General features: G+C 41.2%; 2 protein-coding genes across 4 annotated transcripts in view; both read right to left on the reverse strand.

Annotated features, from left to right (window-relative positions):
• CRTC3 (CREB regulated transcription coactivator 3) overlaps window positions 1–6,549 on the reverse strand; it is an 82,876-nt gene extending 76,327 nt beyond the window's left edge. For all 3 annotated transcript variants that reach the window (XR_005651841.1, XM_039858238.1, XM_039858237.1), the window contains exon 1: window positions 6,230–6,549. Coding sequence is in view for 2 of the 3 variants with exons in the window: in XM_039858238.1 (XP_039714172.1) it covers window positions 6,230–6,361 (132 nt within the window). In the remaining variant the exon portion in view is untranslated. The remainder of the gene's footprint in view (window positions 1–6,229) is intronic.
• Window positions 6,550–16,695: 10,146 nt separating this feature from the next.
• The window catches only part of IQGAP1 (IQ motif containing GTPase activating protein 1), a 79,407-nt gene continuing 73,074 nt past the window's right edge, over window positions 16,696–23,028 (reverse strand). The window contains exons 37-38 of the mRNA XM_039858222.1: window positions 20,982–21,090; window positions 16,696–19,003 (exon numbers count right to left, since the gene is read on the reverse strand). Coding sequence (XP_039714156.1) covers window positions 18,890–19,003; window positions 20,982–21,090 — 223 coding nt within the window. The 3' untranslated portion in view covers window positions 16,696–18,889. The remainder of the gene's footprint in view (window positions 19,004–20,981; window positions 21,091–23,028) is intronic.

Here is a 23,028-nt window from a genome sequence, read left to right on the forward strand (position 1 = left end):
TTCTCAGAGCATTTACTAGGAGCATTTGACTCTGTCCCTGAAATTCTCTAGACAAAATTCTCACTCCCCACCCCCGCTTCATCTAAAGTCTTTGATTCCTTTTTCCATCAATCCATCCATTTTATTCACTTATATAAAAACTTTTAACTGCGTGCCAGGTACTGTGCCAGGCACTGGCTCACTAAGATGAACATGTGTCAAAGTTCCTGCCTTCAGAAAGTTCTCACAAAGGCTTCAACTCTTACCCAAAAGCCTTGACACTTCAACCAAGCTAGTAGGTTCTACATCTAGCCAGAAACTTGCCTTCCGTGGATCTTAAGGCACTCTCATGATCTCCCACATCTGTTCTACCTCCCCAAATGCCTATTTCTATACCCTTCAGAGACTGTTGCACTACAGTAAAAAGAGCACTGGATCTAGAATAGCGAGACCTGACTTTGTAACCTGGAGCTGCCACCAGGTTGGGCAAATTACTCTGCTGTTTACTTCACAAAGGCAATGTATGGATTAAAAAAAGAGAACAGATGCAACACTAGTATGTAAAGGTAGTGCTCTGGATAACCTCTCAAAGTATTATCATTACTGTTGATATTCTCAACTACCTCCTAAACCCTTGAGAAATTTTGATATTTTCTTCTTTTGAGATGTAGAATCATTGAGCTAGAAAGAACCTTAGAGACTGTCTGCGACATCGTCATACTTACTGATGATAAAAATGAGAACCAAAGAATAATTAGCCTGAGGCAGAGATCACAGACTAGCAGGCCATGAGCCACATTTAGCCAAGAGAGTTCTGTTTGACCCACATGATAGTGACCCACTCAATGTTTTACATTTTAATCTTAAAATTGGAAAATTGTGTAGAAATTTGGATTTCTAACTTCTCTTCATTGAGAGATCATACAACACTGAACCCATATTCTTACATGGCAAAAATGCATGGAGCTAAGAAGCAGCTGCCTCCTTAGACAGGGCTTGGGTTTTCCTGTTTGCCCAAGTCTTCATTGTACCCTATCATTCCTCTATGATTAGCCAGAGATCAGCTACCAAGTGTCATCATTTCTGATCCCCTCACTCATTTTTATCTGCTTCACTCTGTAACTTGAGTTAGCAACCTTTAGACTACAGTCACACACTTCAGTGGAATTTCCTTTAATGTCTATATGAAATAAGATCCAATCCTCACTAATTCCTTTGTGAAAAAGTCTCCTAATAGTCAACATAATCTCAAAATCCCAGCAGGCCTTTTAATAGAAATTGATGAGATAATTCTAGAATTTATGAATATCCGAATAACATACAATAGCCAAAACAATTTTTTAAAAAGAGCAAGATTGGAATATTTAACTTACCTCATTTTAAGACTTATAATAAAGCTACAGAAATACATGCAGTGTGCTACTATTAAAAGAGGGATGTATAGATCAATAGAACAGTAAGTAGACAGAGTCCAAAAAGAGACCCACACATATATGCCCAATTGATTTTTAACAAAGTGTCATAGCAATTCAATGAAAAAAGAAAAGTGTTTTCAACAAATGCAGTTGAGTATACATTCAGTGTGACAGCCAGATTCAAACCCTAGTTCTACCACTTACCAGCCATGCAACCTTATCTCTCAAGCCTCGGCTTGCTCATCTGCAAAATGAGAAACATTCTAGAAACAAACTCTATAGGGTCACTGTGAGAAGTACATGAGATAATGAATGTAAAGGGATCACTACAGTGCCTGGCAAAAAGACAACTCTCAATCCTTAGCCCAAACCTAACCTTTGTAGTCTCCTCTCTCACTCACTTGGAGGCCTCACTACTCCGTAACATAGCTAATGTTTGTTTTAATCTAAAAATAATGTTTTCTCCAAATATTCAAGCAAAATTAACGCTCCAGGTTGATGTGCTAAGTTTATCCTGTGGTTTCTCAATACTACAAGTTGTCCTTCAAAGCTGAACTTCTTGAACAAGTTCCCAATCCTGTCTCCATTTCCTTCCATTCATTACTCAATGCCTCACAACCTCCCTTCCAACCAGCACCCTGTGAATGCAGTGGCTCTCAAGCAAGGTTACCAATGATCCCCACGTGACTAGACCAAAAGACACGTCCTTATCATGTCCAAGTCAGCAGCACTAGGCTCAGCTGGTTGACTTTCTCTCCTAAGAATAATCTTCCTGGCTGTTCTGTCTGGCAGCTCTTCAGTCTCCTTTGCTGGTGCCACCTCTCCCACCCCTTTAAACAGTGGGGCTCCTTGGGTTTCTCCTAGGCCCTCTTTGCATCTCACGCTATAGCAAGGGTCACAAACTCAAATGCCTACTACAGGTGCCAAGTATGGAAGATAACTAAATGAAGCAGGCTGGAATCACTGTGAAGAACACAGGGAATTGTGGGAACTGTGGCAAACCAAAGAACACATACGTGCCTTACCTAATGATGAGAGCCACTATTTAGCTCCAGGTAATTGCTGCCATGCAGAAATGCAGAGTGAGTATTGTTAGATCATCTCATTTTTCAAAAGAAGCCAGAGTGCAGATTTCAATATAAAACTGCAAAATTCATTGTTGGCCCTAATATTTTATAAACATACATTTGGTCCCCCCAAATTAAAAACATGTCAGAGGGCCAAATTAGAATTTAGGCCACCAATTTGCAAGATCTGTTCTAGAAATTCTTCCCAGGTATCTGAATCTGCTCCTGCAGCTACACACCAAAGATTCTCACATTTATATCACTAGCCTAGACTTCCCTCCTGAGCTAGAACCACATAAACAACTACTTGCCAGACCATCTCTACTCACATGCCTCACAGGCACCTCAAACTCAGCATCTCTTGACACTGCTTCCACTTTGCTCCTGCCAGTGCTCCCTCTCTTAATGGAGGATACCCTGAAATGGCTCAAGTCTGAAAGCTGGTAATTATTCCCTGTGTCCTCTCTCTCCCTCACCTTCCTCAACCATTCACTAAGTCTGGTCCTTTCTAACTCCTAAGTATCAATCTGTTTACCTCTGCCTCCCTATTGCTACCACCCTAGTCAATGCCATGTCACGCCTCCTAGAATAGTATTACAACAAAGGTTTCTCTGCCACCTCCTCCTCTGTTCTATCCACCATCCCAGAGATAGAGGCATTCTTTTAAAATGCAAAGCTCCCCTGGTTCCACCCCTTCAATGACTCTCCATTGTCCTTAGGATCAAATCCTGTCTACAATCTGATCCTCTAGAACACATCATCTCAAATCACCCTCCTTGTCCCCTTACTGAACCTGTTCCCTGTGCCTGAAATGCACAAGTATATATCCTCAAATGCCTTCCCCGCTCCCACTAATCCTTTAGGTCACTAGAAGAGGTCAGGACTCCATACCATACACTCCAAGAGTTCCATCTGCTGCCCCTTTTGCAATATTCACCAACATGTGTCCTTATTTGCCAAATAAATGGTCTTTCCCATTAAATTTTAAAATCCATGAAGAGACTGTGCTTTGTTCACTCACTACTATACCCTCAGTGCTCATCCTAACCCCTGGCACACACTAGGGACTCAATAAGTGTTTCTTGAATAAATTAATAAAATCTTTGAAGCGAGACATCTTGTCTTCATCTTCCCCATGCACGCACCCCATTTACCACAGTGGGTACTCCAGTACTGACAACTTAATGAACAAAGGAACAGCCTCTTTCCAGGCATACCTGCCTCCACTTTCTTCCCGCTCCTTATCATCCCAGGGACCACAATCTAGTGTTCTCTTCTTAAATTTTCCTACTGCTTCCTGACAAGGCTGAATCCTAAAGCTAGAATGAAAAAAATCTCCATAATCTAGTCCATCCTAGCTACTAGGAAAACAGGATTTAACTTTAACTCTTGAAGGATTAGCTGTGATTTTATAGAGAAGTACTCAAAGCCCAGAACAGACTCAAAAAGGAAGGAGTACCTAGACTGATTAACAATGCCTGCCACAGGCTAGATTGAAAGTCAGTGTATCTGCCATCCAGTCACCAATAAAGAACTAGATGGACTCTTCTTCATCTGGACCATTGAAGGTTCACAGACATATGCTTGGGGATCTAAGAGTTCTCTACAAGTGTGCAATTGTGTGATTCACTACAAAAATAATCCTTAAAAGTTTTAAATAAGCTAATCTTACTAGGCAAATTCACTGTTATCGCTTGGCTTGTGTTTATGAACACAATTGAGCCTAGGAGTATAATTTTACTTGCAACTGATAGAGGAGAAAACACGAGCAAATTTAATATGTAAATGATGCTCTGTACCAGATAAAGGGCAAAGTGGCATCATAATTTTATAGTAATTAGAACAGAGAGAAGTAGTAGTGACCAAATTGACATGTCACATGGGACACAGCTAACCAGGCTTGCTATAAACTCAAGTAATCTATGGGTTTAGCACCATATTTACATTGAGAGCTTCAATTCAGTTCAGGAAAATAACATTTGTCACAAATTAATGTTAATTTGAATTTATTGCATTTTTAACTTTGAATTTATTTGTATGTTTTAGTTTACAGTTGTATCACAACTATAAGCAAAGGACATAATATACAAGTTTATGTTTGAACATACTCAAGTAACATAATCAAACTCATTTAAATGAACACTTGAGGATTTGTGAAAAAAAAAATTGCCTTTAAAGGAGTCTGTATATTACTCAGGGCTGTATCTTCCAGGGATGTTTTAAGGTGTTTTCATAAACTGGGTGAGAGATTGGATCAACTGTGGGTAAACAGACATACAGAGTGCATGTTATCTGTACATACACAATTTATGAATCTAAACAACACATAACACAGGCCCCAGCATTAATCCTCAGCTTTCACCCAGTAATTCTCCTCAGTGTGCTCTGAGCTTGTCATACTCATCCCTGACTCTAACCAAGATCACATCAATAATGCCTGTGGACATCAGACAGGTAATAAATAAGTGAAACTAGTCAGGGCATGAAAAAAATTTTTTCTTGAAATCCTCAGGCTTTTTTATCTATATATACATTTTTCTCAGAGAAACAGAAATGTAAATATAAGAGAATTTCAGTTTCTCTTATACTTTACTTCACTAAAAGAAAACACCATCAAAAAAATGATAAATGGCAAGTGACACCTAGCCTCAGAGTGGGGCATCATGGCAGGGTGTGGTGTGAACTGTGATCAACTAGAGAATTCATGCTCCATGTGGGGGGCAACCACCACCTAGCTCCAGCCAAGGGCTGGCACATGGGAATTCAAGATGACTGTTATTAGGTCTTCCGATTTATATATGCATATATATAAAGAGAAATATTTACACAGAGAGAATAAATAAATATTGGTTTTATGTGAAAATCTCCCAATTAAAAAATTCTGGAACCAGAGTCAAGTTTTCCCAAACACTATGCTGACCGAAAAATAAGGTGTCTGCAGCTCAGTGCTTGCAACCCCGCACTCGGCCCTCCTTCAAGCCGCTCCCTTCCCCCCGCCCCGGCCCAGCATCTGCACATCCTTCCCATCCTCCCGATGGTTCCTCAAGGTCAGCATCAGGATCCTCCAGGCCTGCCCGGCTCCACCTGAGCCTCCTCAGCAGTCCCGCGCGGGCACTGCTGGCTCTCCACCCTCCGCGGCCTCACTCAACAGTCACCCCACCTCTCCCGGCGTTTTCCCCGCTCGCGTCTTACTCCTGGACCCTCCTCAGTCACCAGCAATGCTGTGCACCTTGCCCGTTCTCGCGAAATCCCCGGGGCTGAACCCAGAAAGCCGGCCGATAAAGCACCTCGGAGGACTGGAAGTAGGAAAGGCTCCCACTCGACTCGGGGCCCCATCACCGTCCCCAGACCCCAGAAGCCCGGCGCCGGCCCACAGCGCTCTTGAGGGGCGAAAGGACCCTCGGGCCTGCGGCCCTGGCGCCCGGCAGTCTCGAAGGGCTGCCTGGTGGTGGACGTTCGGCGCAGAGAAGCCGCCCTGGCCGCTGCGGGGCTGTTTGTGACTCCCCCCGGGGCTCCAGGTCCCCCTCCTCTTCCCGCCGCCCGCCTCGCTCGCTCAGCCCCGCGACCTCCCACTTCCACGGGGCGCGCGTGTCGGAAGGCAGGGAAGTGCGCGCCCGGCCCCCGCCAGCCCCGCTCCCGGACGCCGCCCGGGCCCGTCCCCGCCGCCGCCTGAGGCCCGCGACCTCTCACCCGCCGCCCGGGGCCGGCCCGCCCGCCCGCCCGCCCGCGGCCGTGGCCGCCCCCGCCCGCGCCGGCCCGGGCCCTCACCCGCGACAGGGTGAGGTCGGTCATGAGCTGCTCGAAGGCCCGCGTCTCCTCGGCCTGCCGCTGCGTGTGCAGAGCGATCTTCTCACTGAACTTCCGCGGGTTGGCGCTGCCCGAGCCTGGCGAGGCGGCCATAGCGCGGCCCGGCGCAGACGGAGAGGAGACGGCGGCTGCGGGGCCTGCAGTTCGGCCCACCGTCCGTCCAGCCGTCAGTCTTCAGGCAGTCCAAGCCGCCGCCTGAGGCCCTTCCTCCGCCGCCACCCGGCAGAGGAGCCGCCACGGCCCCACAGCCAGCGAGCGGCCGGGAGCGCGCGAGACCCGCCCCCCGCGCTGGCCCCGCCCTCTCCCCGCCCACCGACGCTGGCTCCACCCACCGCACCGCCCGCGCGACCTCGCCCGCCCGCTCCCGGCTCCACCCACCCCCCCTACACCGCGGGTGGACGCAGGGCTTCCCTCGACTCCCCACGCCACGGATCGCAGACCCGGAGGAAACCCCCGTCGGCAAAGCCAACGGATCCGACATGTGGGAGAAGCTGAAACGCTCCGGTTTGGGACAGCCTGGCTTTTGGATTTACGTTACAAAACAGTTTTAACACCCTTCTCCCACCAGTTATGGTTTACTTCAGGGGGAGAAATCTGGGGGACCTCAGCTTGATCAGTTCTCTCCCTTAGTTCCCACGCTGCGGGCCTAACATCTGTCCCGCTCTCCCGCCCCCAGCCCGCTCCCTCCTTCGATTCGTTTCGCTGACAGTCTGCTCAGGCCAACCCGAAGCAAAGTTACTATATCTGGATCTTTTTAAAACCATCGCCTCTGATTTGCACCAACTCGACACACAATGCCCGCCCTCTTCGCTCCTCAGCAGCGGCCCCTTTTCCATGTTCTTTACAAGTCTAACTGTGGCTTCCGCAAATTCCAGCTCCAGCCAGGTGTCACCCTCACCTTTTAGAACCAATCCATTGGTCTGCACAGTCCTCCTTCCTTTGCAGTCCAGAAGCCACTTCAGTATAAATGCTGACGTGCATAAAGATGTCCTGGGCAGTTCTGGGAGTGCGTTTGTATTTTGTAAATCAGGAAATATTAGAGACATGCAGAAGAGTGTAGAAAATAATATTAACGACCTACGTCTTCCACTATCAAGACAAAACTTCAAAACATTTTGCTTCACTTACTTGGTGTTTACTAAAGAAATACAAAATTAGACTTAACGAAGCCCACTCTTACTCTTTCTCCTTCCTCCCTAGTCACGGTGCTCCAGTTAGTGAATATCATTCTTGTTCATGTTTTTATGCTTTTATTACATCTGATGTATGGATCTACCCACGGCATATGAAATACCAAATGTTGTTTATAAATCTTACAAAAACAACACCATGCTGAATAATCTTTTGCAACTTTTTTTCATTTACCATTGTTTTTGAGATTCATTTGTGCTGACTCATTTAACTACTGTGCAGTATTTCATTGTTTTTCATGTGTCTTGTGTATAGCATCTAGTTGAATTTTTTAGAAAATTTAATATGAGAATGTATCTCTATTAGCTAGGTTAGCTTCTTTTATTAATTATAATTGGATTTATTTCCTGTTTTATTTTATGCTCTTTACTGTGCTTTTTATGTTTTATTTTCTGATTTCCTGTCATATTATCTGCGTTCAGTTTCAGAGAACAGAATTCATTCTATATACTTTAAATACAAAGGATATTACAGGGTATAAAATAGCTTAAGGGCTTGTTTGGAAGGCTAAAGAAACAGACTCCAAGTTGAACTCCAAGTTCAGGAATGACTTTAAGAGTCAGCCCACCAAAGGAGCCGCTGTCTCTTCTAAAGTCTGGAAGCCATTTCTTGAATTGGAAAGCTGTCCCTACACTTGCCAGTCCCTGAAACCAAATAGTTATTGTCATAAGAAGCCACTGAAGAAAAATCAGACACCTCCACAATAGTCCTCACCAACAGAAACATCACACACATAGGCTTTGCCTCACTTCTACCTTACAATCAAGTCAAGGAGAAAATTTGACTGGAAGAACCAAAATTGTAACCAGAATCCGAGCTGCAATAACATCTCACTGTAGTTGTAGCCTTCCAGCTTATCGCAGGACACTGGAATGGGTGCCAAGCTAAACCTACTATATTCATTCACCAATTCACCAATATAGGTGTCTATCGCATCTGCATTCTATTGCATTGAATGACTGTTATTTTTAATTTCTATATTTCCCCTATTGATTTGTAAGATATTCATTCCATTTCTATTATGGTTAACTTAAGTATTGTAATTTTTAAGTCAAATAAATACATGTGAATTGCTTAAAACTAGTTTAACAAGGGTTATCATTTTAAAAAGAATTCCCAATTCCCACGGTACATAACTTCATTCTGCTGTTTTGTGATTTTTTTCCTTTTAACCATAGATATTAGCTATTCATTTTCTATTATGGAAAAGGATACTTTGGCTATTTTGCATCCCCATCAAAAATATGATGTTCTCTGCTCCCATTCTTTCAATGTAATTATATGATAATTTGGGGCATATTTAGTATTTACACAGTGTACTACAGTTCATTTTTGCACGATTTTCGGAGTTAAAAATTGCCTCCATTTTTTATTTCCTTAGATTTCTCTCAACCCATTATAAATCCTTTCCCAAACTCTCTGATTTATAATATCTGTATTTTCAGCCCTTCTGCTCCCCTTGGTACCTTCTTTCTGAAGTTCTCTGAAAGAACTGTGAAAGACATAATTGAATCTGAATGATGGAGTTTGGGAGCAACTTCTCTCCTAGAGCACCTTCCTTCTTGTCCCATCCTGGACTGGCTGCTCTGCAGGCCCACTGCATTGCTGTGGGGCTGGCTCGTCCCTCACCGTCATCCTGAGGGGGGTCTTCACCTCCTGTCTTCTGACCTCTGCTTCCCACATCCCACTTTGTTCTCTGGCCTCGTGTACTCCTTCATTTTAGTGAAGTACAATCTCCAATGGTTTCCTGAGGAAAAAAGTACACAAAAAATAAAATCATTGAGACTGCGTGTGCAGATATTTTTACTTTACTCTCAGACTTCGTAGTTTGCGCGAGAATAGTCTTCTCCATCCTTTTCACTTAGATCTTTGACTGCACTGCTTCCCCGCGTTCTCTCCACTGTTGCTACTTGGAAGGCCACTCATTGTTTTCCTTTCCTTTGGAGGTGACCTGGTTGTTTGAGAGCTGTTGTTTTTGTTTGATTTTCCCCGCCCATTCTCTGAAAGTTTAGTGTTCTTGATAGGTCATGATGATGTACCTTGGTGTGGAGCTTTTGTTGTTGTTCATGGTGCTGGGCAATGTATATGTGTGGAAACTGGACACTCGTATCCTTCAGTTCTGGCATATTGTCTTATCTTTTTGACAATTTTCTTCTTTTTTGTTGTTGTTCAGTTACCGAGTCTTTTAGATTGCTCTTCTGATTTTCTTATCTTTTCTCTCCTATTTCCGATTGCTTTGTCTTTTGTTGTTGTTCTATTTCCTGATAAATTCCAACTTTATCCTTCGACCCTTCTGTTAAACTTTTATTTCTATTATATTTTAAATTTCTAACTGTGCTTTCCTTATTTCTGAGTTTCTTTTTTAATAGCATGCTGTACTCATTTTGTGTATATCCTATTAATTATAGGTTATTTCTGTTTTTACATCTACTTGGTGCATTGTCTCTTTTTTGTCTGAGTTTATTTTTTTAGTTTGCTCATTTTGGTCTCTGTCTAGAAGCGTTCCTCAAACCTCTGATGTTTTTGATTATCTGTTCATAATTAAGACAGAGACACCAGATATGTATAGACTCCTTGTTTCTGGAAATAAAATGTTTTAAAATATATTTTAATATAGTTTGTAGCACAAGTTGCTAGTTATCTCCCAATATTTATTCTGTTTGCCTTCCCAAAAGAAACCCTGAGCGCTAGCTGAGTGCATCAAGCTTGTTAACTTTGCCAGCAGGAGATTTCACCACTTCAGGCTGGGATTTTACCATACGTACAAGCTAGTAGATTAACTCGTTACTGTTTTATGGATGCTCGCAGGAGGCGTGAGATTCCTGGGTCAGATGGATGCCTACACATGCAGTGGATTCTGTTACTGGAGAGAAACAAACCTACTCTTTGTCTCAGAAGAAAGTATTATCTCAGCCTTCACAGATGCTCACCGCAAACACAACCCTGAGAAATGGCCCAGTAAAGAATGATCATAGCTTTGCATTTGTGGTGTAACCAACCAGAATGTCCAAGAAGGTTCAGGGCCCATAGAGGATTTCCTCTACCGACACACCTGAGGGTGAATCCTTTTGAGGGTCCTGGCTTGGGCTCCAGGCTTAACTCCCTGACTCATGTAAGATCTTTTACCAAGTGGGCAAAAACAAACTGTCATAGCCAAGAAGAGCCTGAGGTGACATAACTAAGTGTAATGTGGTATCTTGGAACAGAAAAAGAATAGGTAAAAATTAGGGAAATCTGAATAAAGTATGAACTTTTGTTTTTAGATTACTGGATCAGTGGGACAGATAATCATGTTTACTATTTGATTTTTAGTCACATGACTAACAAGCTCAACTAGGCATTATAGTTTTTACATTTTAGACAGCATTTCTAGATGTTTTCCTAAGTTTTCCTCTTACTTTTGTCTACCACTTTGCTGGAAAACAGGTGCTTGTTTAAAATTTATTTTCCTGGAGCCCATCCCCCAAAATTATGATTTATGCAGACTGGGCTAGGGCCCAGGATTCTGCCTTTATAACAAATGATTCTGACACTGGTAGTCTATGGGTCAGACTTAAGAAATGCTGCCATTAAAGATGGAAACACAGAAGGGGTCAAAGAATATGGCCTGTAGTTTTCAAATTAAGAACATTCAACTTCTTGGTATGGCAACTGCTCCCTCCAGGCTTATCCTGCAGACTAGAAAGGCAGATGCCACTTTCTAGGCCTTACAGATGGGGTTGGCAACATGACCAGTTTAGTTATTGACACATAAACAAAAGCCTATGGGAAAGCTTCTAGGAAAACCTTTGGTTTTCAGATAAAAGGGACACGGCTTCAGCTAGCTTTTTTCTTCTTTGAATACAGATGTAATGCCTGGAGCTTTGGCACCATCATGCAACCATGAAAAGAGAAAGCGTAAAAACAAATTCGGTATTCAGAAAGACAGAAAACAACTCTGACATTGTTGAGTAGTTAAACCAACACTTGTAACTGTTTTTCCTCTAGACTTATGTGAAATAAATTTGTTTAAACCATTGGAATATAGTGATCACCCACTATATTCAGTTGTCACACCTCTTTGACATCCTTTAATTTAGAACAGTTCAAGTCTTATGTCTTTCGTGACTAAACATTTTTGAAGTGACAGGCCAGGTATTTCATAGAATGTCCCTTACTTAGGGTTTGTCCTGCACATTCTCTTGCTTAGTTTCAGATTATGCATTTGGGGCAGGAACGGTACAGGGGCAAGGATGCGTTCTTCTCAGTCTATCAATCACAAGGCACATGATATCGAGTTGTCCCATTGCTGGCATTAAGCTTGGACCATTTGGGTAAGGTGATGTCACCCTGTAAAGTTTCTACTTTTTTCTCTTTATAATCAATAAGACTCTTGGAGATACTTCGAGACTACATAAATATCTTGCTACTCAAAAAATGCACCCACTAGTTCCAGCATCCATCAGTGATTCTTCTTGCCCTTTCCTTATTTATTTGTTTATATTGGAATGAGATCATGAATTCTTATTTTATCCAATAGGTTATAATCCATTAGTTATTTTTGTATTCAAATTATCCCAGATTTGACCTTCAAGCTGGCTTCTGTCCCCTCCACTAACATGTCCCCATCCTTTTTCTTTTTTCTTAGTGTTTTATTTTCTTTCTGGGCACAAGATGAGTTAGACTCAGGCTCACCTTGTCCAGCCCCAGAAACCAGCCAGCTCTCCAAGCAATCCTGCTTTCTTTGAATGGAAAGGGGTCTTTGAGCACTGGTTCTCTTTAGTTTTGGAAGCCAGTTCTTTCTGAGTTGGCTTTTTATGAGAGAAGTTATCCTTTAATTTCTATCCCATAATCCTTTCTCTGCTTCTTTTCAAGCTCTACCTCCACATTTTTTCTTCATCATCCTAATCTCTGTGCTTCTGTACCTATAGAAATTGGGAATGTGTTTCCCCAGGGACAAAAGCTCGTGGTTATGAGCAAGTACAATGAGTTTATCAAGTATACATTAGTACATAGTCATGTCAAAGGTTATTTTCTAGATAAGTAGGAGCAAAATAGAGACTATCAGGATTTTTTGGCTTTTTAAAATTTCCTAAGTAATATTTACTAGTTATTGAAAGCTTGAAGTCAGGTTCTATTCTAGCCTCTTTTGCCAGCATTTTGGAGTGTGTTCCATGGAATGAGTTTTATAGACGGCTAACAGGAGTTTCCTGAAAAGTAGGAGGCATGGACTTGCAATTAAACGTGTTTGCAGAAAGGTAGGTAACAAGGAGGTAAGCGGGTTTCTTGACTATGGATTTCTCAAAGCTTTTTAACATGCTCATGTGCGTCATGACTTGCAAGTAGAACGATGGAATGAATATGGCACTTCCCGAACTTACTTGATCATAGAACCATTCCGAGGAGCACTGGCTGGCCCAGTGCTCCCCCAACACTTAGTAAATCAACTCTATTTCCTAATAAGTATCTCCAGCATTCACCCCCTCTCTTTCCATCCTAACAACCACTCTCCATTTCTGGCCACCAACTCTCTCATTAATTGAGACCTTAATTGGTCCACTTGTTTATCAGGGTCCCAGCAGGAAACATATAGCACAAACTGGTAATTTGAGGAAAGGTTAATAAAGAGACAGGGCGGGGTCTGGAAATAATGCAGTACCTGTGGGGCTAGTTACAGAAGGGATTGTTAGTGCTCTGGGCCTTGAGGGACTGCTTACTGCCATTGGGAAGGGTGGTTGTTGGGGGAGAGCTGGCCTTACGTAGAGAAGCAGCCAATTCACAGCAACCTGGAGGAATAAATCCTACCTCATCTGCTTCCAGAACTCCAAGCTCCTTGTGGTGCCTGCCTCTGAACAAACCCAACCAGAGGTGGCAGAGAGACGGAGGCAGTCCACGTGGCCAACTTTCTAAGACACAGAGGAGAGTGAAAGATAGTGGATCTGGAGGGACAAATAAGAGACATCTAGCACAAGCTGTCTTGACTCTTGCCTCCTCGTTCCATGCATCCTCCACATTTCTAAAGCCTAAATCTGATCATTTCTTGCTCTTTTAAAAAGCCAACAATTGCTCCCTATTATTTTTGGAATAAAATCAGTAGTGCTGGCTCATAAGAGCTGACTGCTAGAACCTCTCCCCAACTTTCCATTCAGTGACAAGTAACATTGAGCTTGAAATCAGCTATGGGGGAGTATTTACGCCGTAGAATTGGTGAACGCTATTAATCAGGGCGCTTTTTTCCCCCGCTTTCATAGAGCTGCATCTATTAAGGTAAAAGCATTTTATTTAATACCTTGTTTCATTATAAACTCAGGAAATGTTCTCTTAAAAAAAAAAAAAACTAGTTCCATTGAAAAAGCTTAGAGGAAATGACCAACTAATAGTGATGAGCACCCATGGCACCCAGACCATTCTCTAAACACCATCCCACTAAAAGGAACCAGAGCTCCTTAGAGAAATGGTTGATTCCAGATCCGGAGTGAGAAAAATAACAAGGTGAGGCTGAAACACATGCCAAAAAGCAAGGAAGCTATCACAGACTGCTGGGGTCATGTCAGAGGACTCAACAGCCACTGTGAAGGTCTTCTACTGGCCAACGAGGGGACAATTTGAGCATTAAAAGAAAAAAAAATCTGCAGTAGATTGAAAGACATCAAATATATTAAAAATCCAGGAGTCAGTCATGTGATTAAAAATCATCACCACCTCACTGGTCACCTTTAGGATGTTCGGGAACTTCATTCTGAAAACTGGTAAATAAAGGAAGCATGCATCATCTTTTCCTGTATGAATATTCTTCCTTTCCTGTAGAAATATTCTCGAAGGTAATCAAACAAATAGTTGATGACAGGAATTTAGAAGAATTCTGATAAATGAAGTAATAATACTGAGAATATCATCATTTTGCAACCTATAATGAAATAAATCTAGGCAGTCATTATTCGTGGCTGCTGAATCCATGTGGCATGTGATGAAAAACTGTGTCAAGTGGGCAACACTTGAACCCAATGACCAGTCTTTATTTACAGCATAAAAAGATAAGCCCCTGATGTGAACAATGGGAATTCTGAAATAGTCTTGCTTTTAAAAGGTTGAAACTGAGTCTGACCCACATGGCTGTAGTAAAAACCTTAGTTAGAATGTAGAATGCAGTTATACGGGATCTACATCAAATAAACTGCAAGATTAAAAAAAAGAGGGAGAATTTCTAGATTAAGGGCTTTAAGAGACCTAGCCACTAAATGCAACGTGTGAACCTTGTTTGCCATCTGACTCAAATGTACAAACTGTTCAGGCAATTGAAAGATGACTGGGGAAATGTAAACACTGACTTCATGTTTGATATTTAAAAGTTACTTTTTAGGTGTGATAATAATCGTTTGGGTATTAAAAGTCTGTATAATTCTTTGCTGTGCCTGGTTAAGGTGTTTAGCAGCATTCCTGACCTCTACTCACTCGATGCCAGTAGCATCCCCTTAGTTAGGACAAAAATATCTCCAAACATTGACAAGTGTCTCCTGGGGGAACAACTGTTCCCTCTATTGAGAAACACTGTGTTGGAGTATTAATGGTTGAAATACTATACCTGGGATCTGTCAAAATAACCCAAGGGGGGTGTGGATAGAGGTAGAGATAAAAGTTGGACCATGTGTTGATAACTGTTGAGACTGGGTGGTGGACTCATGGGAGTTCATTATACTATTCCCTCTGTTTATATGTTAGAAGTTTCATAATAAAAAAGTTTTAAACTTGTGATACCAAAGGAGTATTAAAATATTTCTAGTTTCCCAAAGGATTTTTAGCAGAGTGGATTAAACAAGTTGTCTCTAAGTCAAAAAGTTATGAGTGTAATTCAGTCAAAAATGGGCGACGTTGTTATAACAAAACACTTTCCATTTCCATATGCTTGTTATGACAGCAAAACTTCTCAGCTTACATTTATAAAAGTGAAAAGCAGAAGAGAATTGGTTAGGACCCTTATCTCATTCTACCAAGAGTAGTATTTATCCATAAGTTTCTTAAACCTTCATCTATCTCATTAAGAAATGCATTTCAAATACCTTACTTTTAGAATTCTGTCAAGACAATATATAACATTGCTTTGACAAAACATGTACTAACAATAACGATGCATATATATCTTTCAGGATTGAGTTACTGGCCATATGGTCACAGGAAATAAAACAAAATTACAGGTAATTGTGACAGGATGATTAAAAATAAGACTTATGCTTAAAATATTACATTAAGATAAAATTCTGAAGGAAGTAGAATAGAAATCTGAGTTTGAAGGAAAAAAAGACATAAAATTTCCAACTGACAAAGATCTTTGCTCACATACCTTTTAAAATAGATGAGGCATTCCACTGGATTCCTTGAAAAATGAAGCCATTTTTATCTTTGAGTTTGTAATATGTTGGCAATTATAAACTTTACAACTTAAACATTCAAAGAAAAATTTAGATGTCAAAGTGAAAATGGTGGAGGGAGGTGAGGTATTCTCAATTCTCTTCAGGTTTACAGGGGCCTAAAAGTGTGAGCAGCACTGCTGTGGCTGCGCTGCCAGGAGCATGGGGCTCTAGGGCCCTCATCCGGGGACCCAGCTCACCTTCCTCTATTTTCCCTTTGTCCTTGTTTCCTTATTTAACAGGAGGATACCTTGATAAGCACCTTTCTAAGTCCCTTGATTTCTCTGCAGGGCAATGTAGAGCATAGTTGTTAAAATACAGCTTATTTCGGGTTTCATTAACACACTGCCAGAGAGCATTATCTCCATTTCCAAAAGAGAAAAGTGACTCAAGAGGAACATCCATGAGGGCTCACTGCGGGAAGCCCAGGTGCTCACGTCACTCTTCCTCAGAGGCGTGTGGGGTCATAGTCAGCCCTCACGCAGACCATCACCTCCCAGTTTTCACTTACGTTTACAATTATTCAATTCCCCTCTTATTTTATATCGTTGCTTAATATTAAATGTTGCCGCAATTTTAAACTTTCAGCCATTAGCCAATCAGAACTCAGAGATGTTTGTTCTTCCCACCCCCTATTCCTTTTTATGTTGAGGCTACTTTAAACATATTACATTTAAAAAGGCTACTCACATGTTAAAAATCGCTTTGAGATAATTCAATGATTTGATAGCTGATTTGTGTTTGCTCCTTCAAGATTATAAAGGGTTGTTTTCAATTATTATATCTCACTCTAGTCAACACTGTTTAGCAGGAACTGCTAACAATGAAACTGAGAAAAAATAAACACAAACATGAACAAATGACCTTTTATTTCATACAGAGATACAAAGGCAATTGTGTGCGGCAACAATCTGATGGGCAGGCAGTCCAAATTCTTGGGAGGAGGTAAATTCATGATAAATGTCACGATGGCTGGTGGAACAGAAGATCATAGAAGGAGAGAGACAAGGTGGAGAACGCTACAGCTAATAAATAAAAGGACTAAGAACTACACTGTTTCAATGCCACTTGAGTTCACCTAGGCCTTCTCAATGTCATTAAAACTACAATTCAATATATAGTCACCATCAAAACTCTCGAAGTGTGTTTTGTGCTACTTTGCATTAAATGTTGTGTCAAGGGAACTATAATCCTTACAAATAATTGAAACATCATGTTTTATTAAAGGAGTTGTAAACTCAGCTCACTGTCGGTCATGGGTGTGGCCTTTGGAACCTGACAAACATGCGCGACGGGTATCCATCCTCCTTCAAGGTAAAAGCATTGGTCCCAGTTTCTGAGGTGATGCTACTTGCAATAGCATCTTCTTTTAATATGAGAAAAATATTTACTAAAAAATTATCTTCCAAAATACAACAAAAAATGAGGTCAGGGTAGCGGAGACTCCTTCCGTCAGTGGCATGCCCCACCTCACCTGCCAGGGGTCTGCCTGCAGTGGGTGCATTTGCACCCACGGACCTGACTGAGTAAATAGTGCATCATGAAAAACACGTCTCCAGCACTTACATTTGTAATAGGGACACATCACATAATTTGTTATTGACAAAACAGTTTATTGTATTTAAATATACATAGATCAATTTATAGATGTTAGTTTATTTTGTTAAGTTTTATGTTTTGTGATAAAATAATACTGAACCAAAATATCAGAGAAAATTGAGGCTCAGTAGCATGATTTCACTGTTCTCCTGGATAAACAGATTTTTTTAAAAAGTATGACTTTTTATCTAAGAACAAAAACTTCCTAGAAATTCAATGTTTAGAACTGAATTTTTTGACTAAACCCAGAAAACTGGAGCTCATAAGATAAAAGCAGTGTGGGCAGGAGGAGAGAGAAAAAAATGGGGAAACAGACTTGACATCATGTGTAACGTTGGTTGGCTGGTTCTGTTTATTTTTGTTTCCATCTACTTAAGGCAGGATTATCTCTGCGACTGCAGACAAATCCTAGTGTTTTAGCTATAAGAAAGTTTTAAGAGTTCAGATATACAGATAAGCCCATTTTAAAAAACCTTTTCTTACCATATTCTAATGGCTTTGAAGCATTATATAAATCTTTAAAATTCCTATCACCCACATTTTAAGAAATAAATCTACACTTTAATAAGGCACTCTTAAGATATAAAACAGCTTTGAAAAAAATTATATCCTAAGCTAAGCTAACCCATTCCTTTGCCACAGCGACGAAGTGGGCCGTCTTCCTGAACCAGTCAATCTCTGCACTGAAGCAGACAAGCAGACACCTCAAAGAGCAGGAACACCACAGACCATTATAAATCCACCTAAATGGCCGAATTTTATCAATGGGACTCTACCATTCGATGACAAGAGAGTTACTCTAACAGAAGTGTCCAAATTTGATGGTAAAGTTTAAAAATGATATCATCCCCTTTTCTAGAAATGCTTCCTCTAAACACAGTACAGTGGCTTCTATTAGCTCCTGCCTATAAAGGGAAACAAAACAGAAGAGGAGCGATGATACCCCACATCCTTCCGTTTTACTGTGAAGGAACTTCACTTTTAAATGACAGCCTAAGAACGACGGGTAATCTGACATTTTGATTGTGTCTTATATCAATGTATGTCATTGGTGCTAACAGCTTCCACTTCTAAATAACAAGAATTCGAATCCCACCATCCCTAATGCAGATTAAAACAAACACCAAAGCTTACAATATAGTAATGCAACCTCTAAGACCATTATAACAACACAGATAGGTTTTGGTCAAGTTCCCACTCCTTCCTAAGTGACAGAAGAAAATGAAGGAATAAGAAGGGTCAGACTAAGCCTGAAATACAATCTCGCTATGAAAAGGGGGCTACAAATGTCCAGTCAGAGAGGGAAGAGTTAAAGATGTGGCATTGGGAGTATATCGAGCACCGTGTGGGTTGGGTCTCTGCTTCCAGTGGGTAAAAAAGGGCCCTAGGAAGGTAACCGTGAAGCACTTCTTTCCTTCATCCGTCTGTGCTGGCAGCAAATGATCAGTTACTTCCCGTAGAACTTTTTGTTGAGAAGGAAGATCAGAAGGTTGACATTTACTTTAGCTCTATCAAATAATTTCATGACTGCAACTCCTTCATACTGTAGCTGCAGCAGGTCCTGTTCAGAAAAACATTTTGAGAGTTAATCAAGTCTGTGGAACAAGAATCGAAAGGACACAATCCAGGGAGAGACAGAGAAGGAATGAAGCCTGCCTCGTGCGCCAGGTGTGAAATGGGCGGAGAAAAGGGTTCCTGGCTACGGACCTGCCCACAGCACAGCCACCAGGAGAGCTCGAGCAGAGGCACATGCTGGTCGCTGAATTTGGAGCTAAGAAGTCATGTGGCTCATATCAAAATATACAAAACAGAGAGAAAAAGCAGCATGCTCACTTATCAGACACAGCTACGCTCTTTAGTTCAGAAGTTACAATCATATGTCTCCAGTCTGTCCAAGTGATAGAGGTCAACCTGAAGAAGGTGAAGGCACTTCATTCGATCCCTGATGAAATACACTAATCACTAAAAACAAGAAGGATGGTAATTTTGCCTCAACGATGTCTACTGGAGTCTTAATTTCTACTTCACATAAGAAAGCTTTTGTGTTCTGAAGGCAAGGGACAAGAGAGAACTAAATGTTTATTAGCTGTCTACCATGTACTCGACATTGTGTAAGCACATTATACAGTGTCTTTTTTAAGTCTGACAAAAATCCTATGAGGTGTGATTATTATCCAGTTTAAAGATAAGACTCGGAGATGGTAAATGAAGTGCTGAATCTGGATCAGACTGCAAAGTCCTTGCTTTTCCCCCTACTCTAACACTCCAGGACGAATTGAGGAAAAATCTGAGCGGCCTCACCCCTTAACTCCAGTGGTGATGAGAAAGCAAGAGTCTTAAGAGCTTAAAAGGACCCTAAAAGTTCAAGCAATTTATCTTTTGGAAAAATCCTAGCAACTCCACGAGGACTAGGATCCTGGTGCATCACCTGTGCCTAACTTAATACCTCGCACCTGGCAGTCATTCCATATTTCATGAATTTGTGCAGGAACGAACACATTACCTGAGGCAGACTGGCCGACCTATACGCACTTGGTGAAACTGAGGGAATAAAGGGATCTTTTTATGTTAGTACTTGAGTTAGCTATGTGCATCACGAAATCATTTCACATCTGTTCAGCCAACATGTTTTGAAGGTCTATGAGTCATTGAGAAGAAAACAAAGCAACACTACCTGTTTGTAAAGAGTCTAGGGGATGAGAGGAAAATAAGTGGGCACTACAGTAACAGAGACTACTTCTACAGGCTGCGGAGCAAAGAGAAAATCAGCTGTGCTCAGAGGAGGCTTTCATTCAGGAGTGGTTCCGCACATGAAAGGACTCAGTAACGATGGAGGAATAAGGGTGGGAGAGCGACCTGTACAAAAACCCAAATGCATGTTCAGAGGAAGGTGCCTGCCCAGTGTGACAAATACAGCATGTGGAGCAGCACAAGGGATGAGATGGGAACCAACTCTGACCTCTACATACGCAAAGCTAAAGGTGTCTGCATAGTACCTAGGAATCCTCCCAATGCCCTGGCATTTTTTAACGTATAAAGATTAGCGATAATGCAGAATAAAACTTAGAGATAATCACATGATAAAATGATTCACTGTAGCGTTCTTTTTGAATTTAAAATGGGATTCAGTTTACAAAGATGCAATTTATGCACACCTTGTCAGAAAAATGCTTTAAGCACCTATCGATCAAAATGAGAAAGAAAATGTCAAGCTACGGAGCAGGCTTACAATTTTGTACAGTCAAGATTTGTACTTAACATTTTGTTCGACTCCAAGGTATCAGCTTAACTTAGCGGCAATGCTAAGCGGGGGCTTCGGATAACCTCTTTCTGAAGATTTCCACTTCTGCAGAAGCTCTCAGCAGGACCAGAGCAAATCAAACACAGAATCGGACACAGCTCCTTCCTCTCAACCTGGCTCACCGCTGAGCGTACACAGCTTCCCCCAAATGGCTTTCCTTTCTATCTACCTGTCGATCTGGACAAGAACACGACTACCTCAGACACAGAGCTCTCGGTGACACCTGGTGCACACCCACCTGATAATGTAGCATAAACGTCTCCATCTGAACTCCCATGAATTTGGCTTTCACTTCAAAGTCTCCAACTTCTTCTGTTGGACTGATTTCAAAGATAACATTTTTAAACCTGTTGAAACATAACATCACAAGGGTGTGAAATTTTATGTTCTCATATAGAAATGCCCTGTGAAATACAGAAAGGAGATAAACGATGTCTTCAAAAGTGACAAGGGGTACAAAAATAAAGGTCACAAAGGACTTCTGCAGTATCGGCGTGGGACCTCTACTATAAGTGCCATCTGCTTTGGGTTAGGAGAGAAGAATGGCAACCTCCCCCCTGCAACACCTGCATTCTACTGAAAGAGGAACCACTGAGGAATGCCACCAGTGGCCTCTGAGGGGATGTCATCAGGAATTCTCTTGGCTTTCCATGTGGCCACTGCTGAAACCTGGATAAAAGGAGAATCAAGAGCAAATTGGGCTGGAAAAAGAGGAAAGGGGTAAGTGTTTGAATGCATTCATGCTTGAAGATTGGAAAAAGTGAGTAAATAATAAAAAGGGGTCGGAACAAAAAGAATCCAAGAGAGGAAGTTTTTTTCTGGAAAGAGCAGGTGCTATAGCTATAAACACACTGAGGACCACCAAGGACAGATTGCTATTACTGACCGTATTTAAAGCATCACTTATTCTCAACATTTTACATGCCCATAAATTTTATGACACCAGAAGAAGGTGGGAATCTGCAGTTCTCCGAGTGATCAAATGTGTCACCCCACATTTCCAGAACTCAACTAGGGAGCAAACTTATCTATTATGAACAGAGCTGAGAACCATGACAGATGCAAGAGGCCACTGAGAAACTAACTAAAAGAAAAGCCACAAAAGCCATGCACTAAAATACATGCATTTTATTCAACAGGAGATCCTCATAGGTTATTCCTGAAAGATATCTATTTTATGTGATAAATAATTTTATTTTAACTGATTTAGTTTGTTATCTGCTTTCTAAGCCCATAGTAGCAAATTAAAAAGAAGAGAGGCAAATAATGGTAGGCACTTCAAAATGATGACAAAATAAGGGAAGAGATAATAATTATGAAATAGATTTGAAAAATGCATAAAGTGCTCAACAAAAAAAACCTCCAAAAGACCGAGATTCCAAATTGAAAAAAAATGAAAATACAGATAATAAACCATGTTTTAAGTGCACACACACAACCCAACCAGAATTCAAAGAAATCCAAATTTTAAAATTAAAAACTTTTTTAATTACTGAAATCAAAACCACCAAAAATTATTATTCAATGACAAAAAAGTAATGAGATAAGTAAGCACTTTCATACACATTTCAGATACTACTAGAAAATACTTTGACAGTATATATGAGTTAAAAATGTCTTTCAACTGCTATAGAATTAAAAATAGAACTATCCTATGATCCAGTAACCCTATTTCTAGGTATACTGTATACCCAAAAGAATTGAAAGCAGGATCATGACAATATATTTACACTTCCATGTTCACTGTAGCATTATTCATAATAGGAAAAATAGGTGGAAGCAACCTGAATGCTCGTCAATGGATGAATGGATGAACAAAATGTGGTTTATACATACATTGGAATATATTCAGGTTTAAAAAGTTAGGAAATCTGTCACATGTTACAACATGGATGACCCATGAGGACATCATGCTAAGTGAAATAAGCCAGTCGCAACAAGACAGATACATATGATTCCACTCATCTGAGGCACTTAAAATAGTCAAATTCATAGAGACAGGAAATAGAAGAGTGGCTGCCAGGGGCTGGGGAATAGGAATGAGTTGTTGTTTAATGGGTACAAAATTTCAGTTTTGTAAGATGTCTTGGTTTAGAAACGGAACAAATAGAAAGAAAGGCTTCCCTGCTTTAAAAAGGAAAAATTAAGGTGGCGCGTACACCGCAGGTGTGAACATGTCCCAAACAGAGAAAAGAAATACTTCCCCCTTCAATAATGGACAAATTAACTCTGATTGTTAGGCCTAATTCTGTGTATATATAATATGTATTATATATACATATGTG

Source organism: Pteropus medius, unplaced genomic scaffold (assembly GCF_902729225.1).
Source record: "Pteropus medius unplaced genomic scaffold, Ma_sr-lr_union100, whole genome shotgun sequence".
Classification (NCBI taxonomy): Eukaryota; Metazoa; Chordata; class Mammalia; order Chiroptera; family Pteropodidae; genus Pteropus; species Pteropus medius.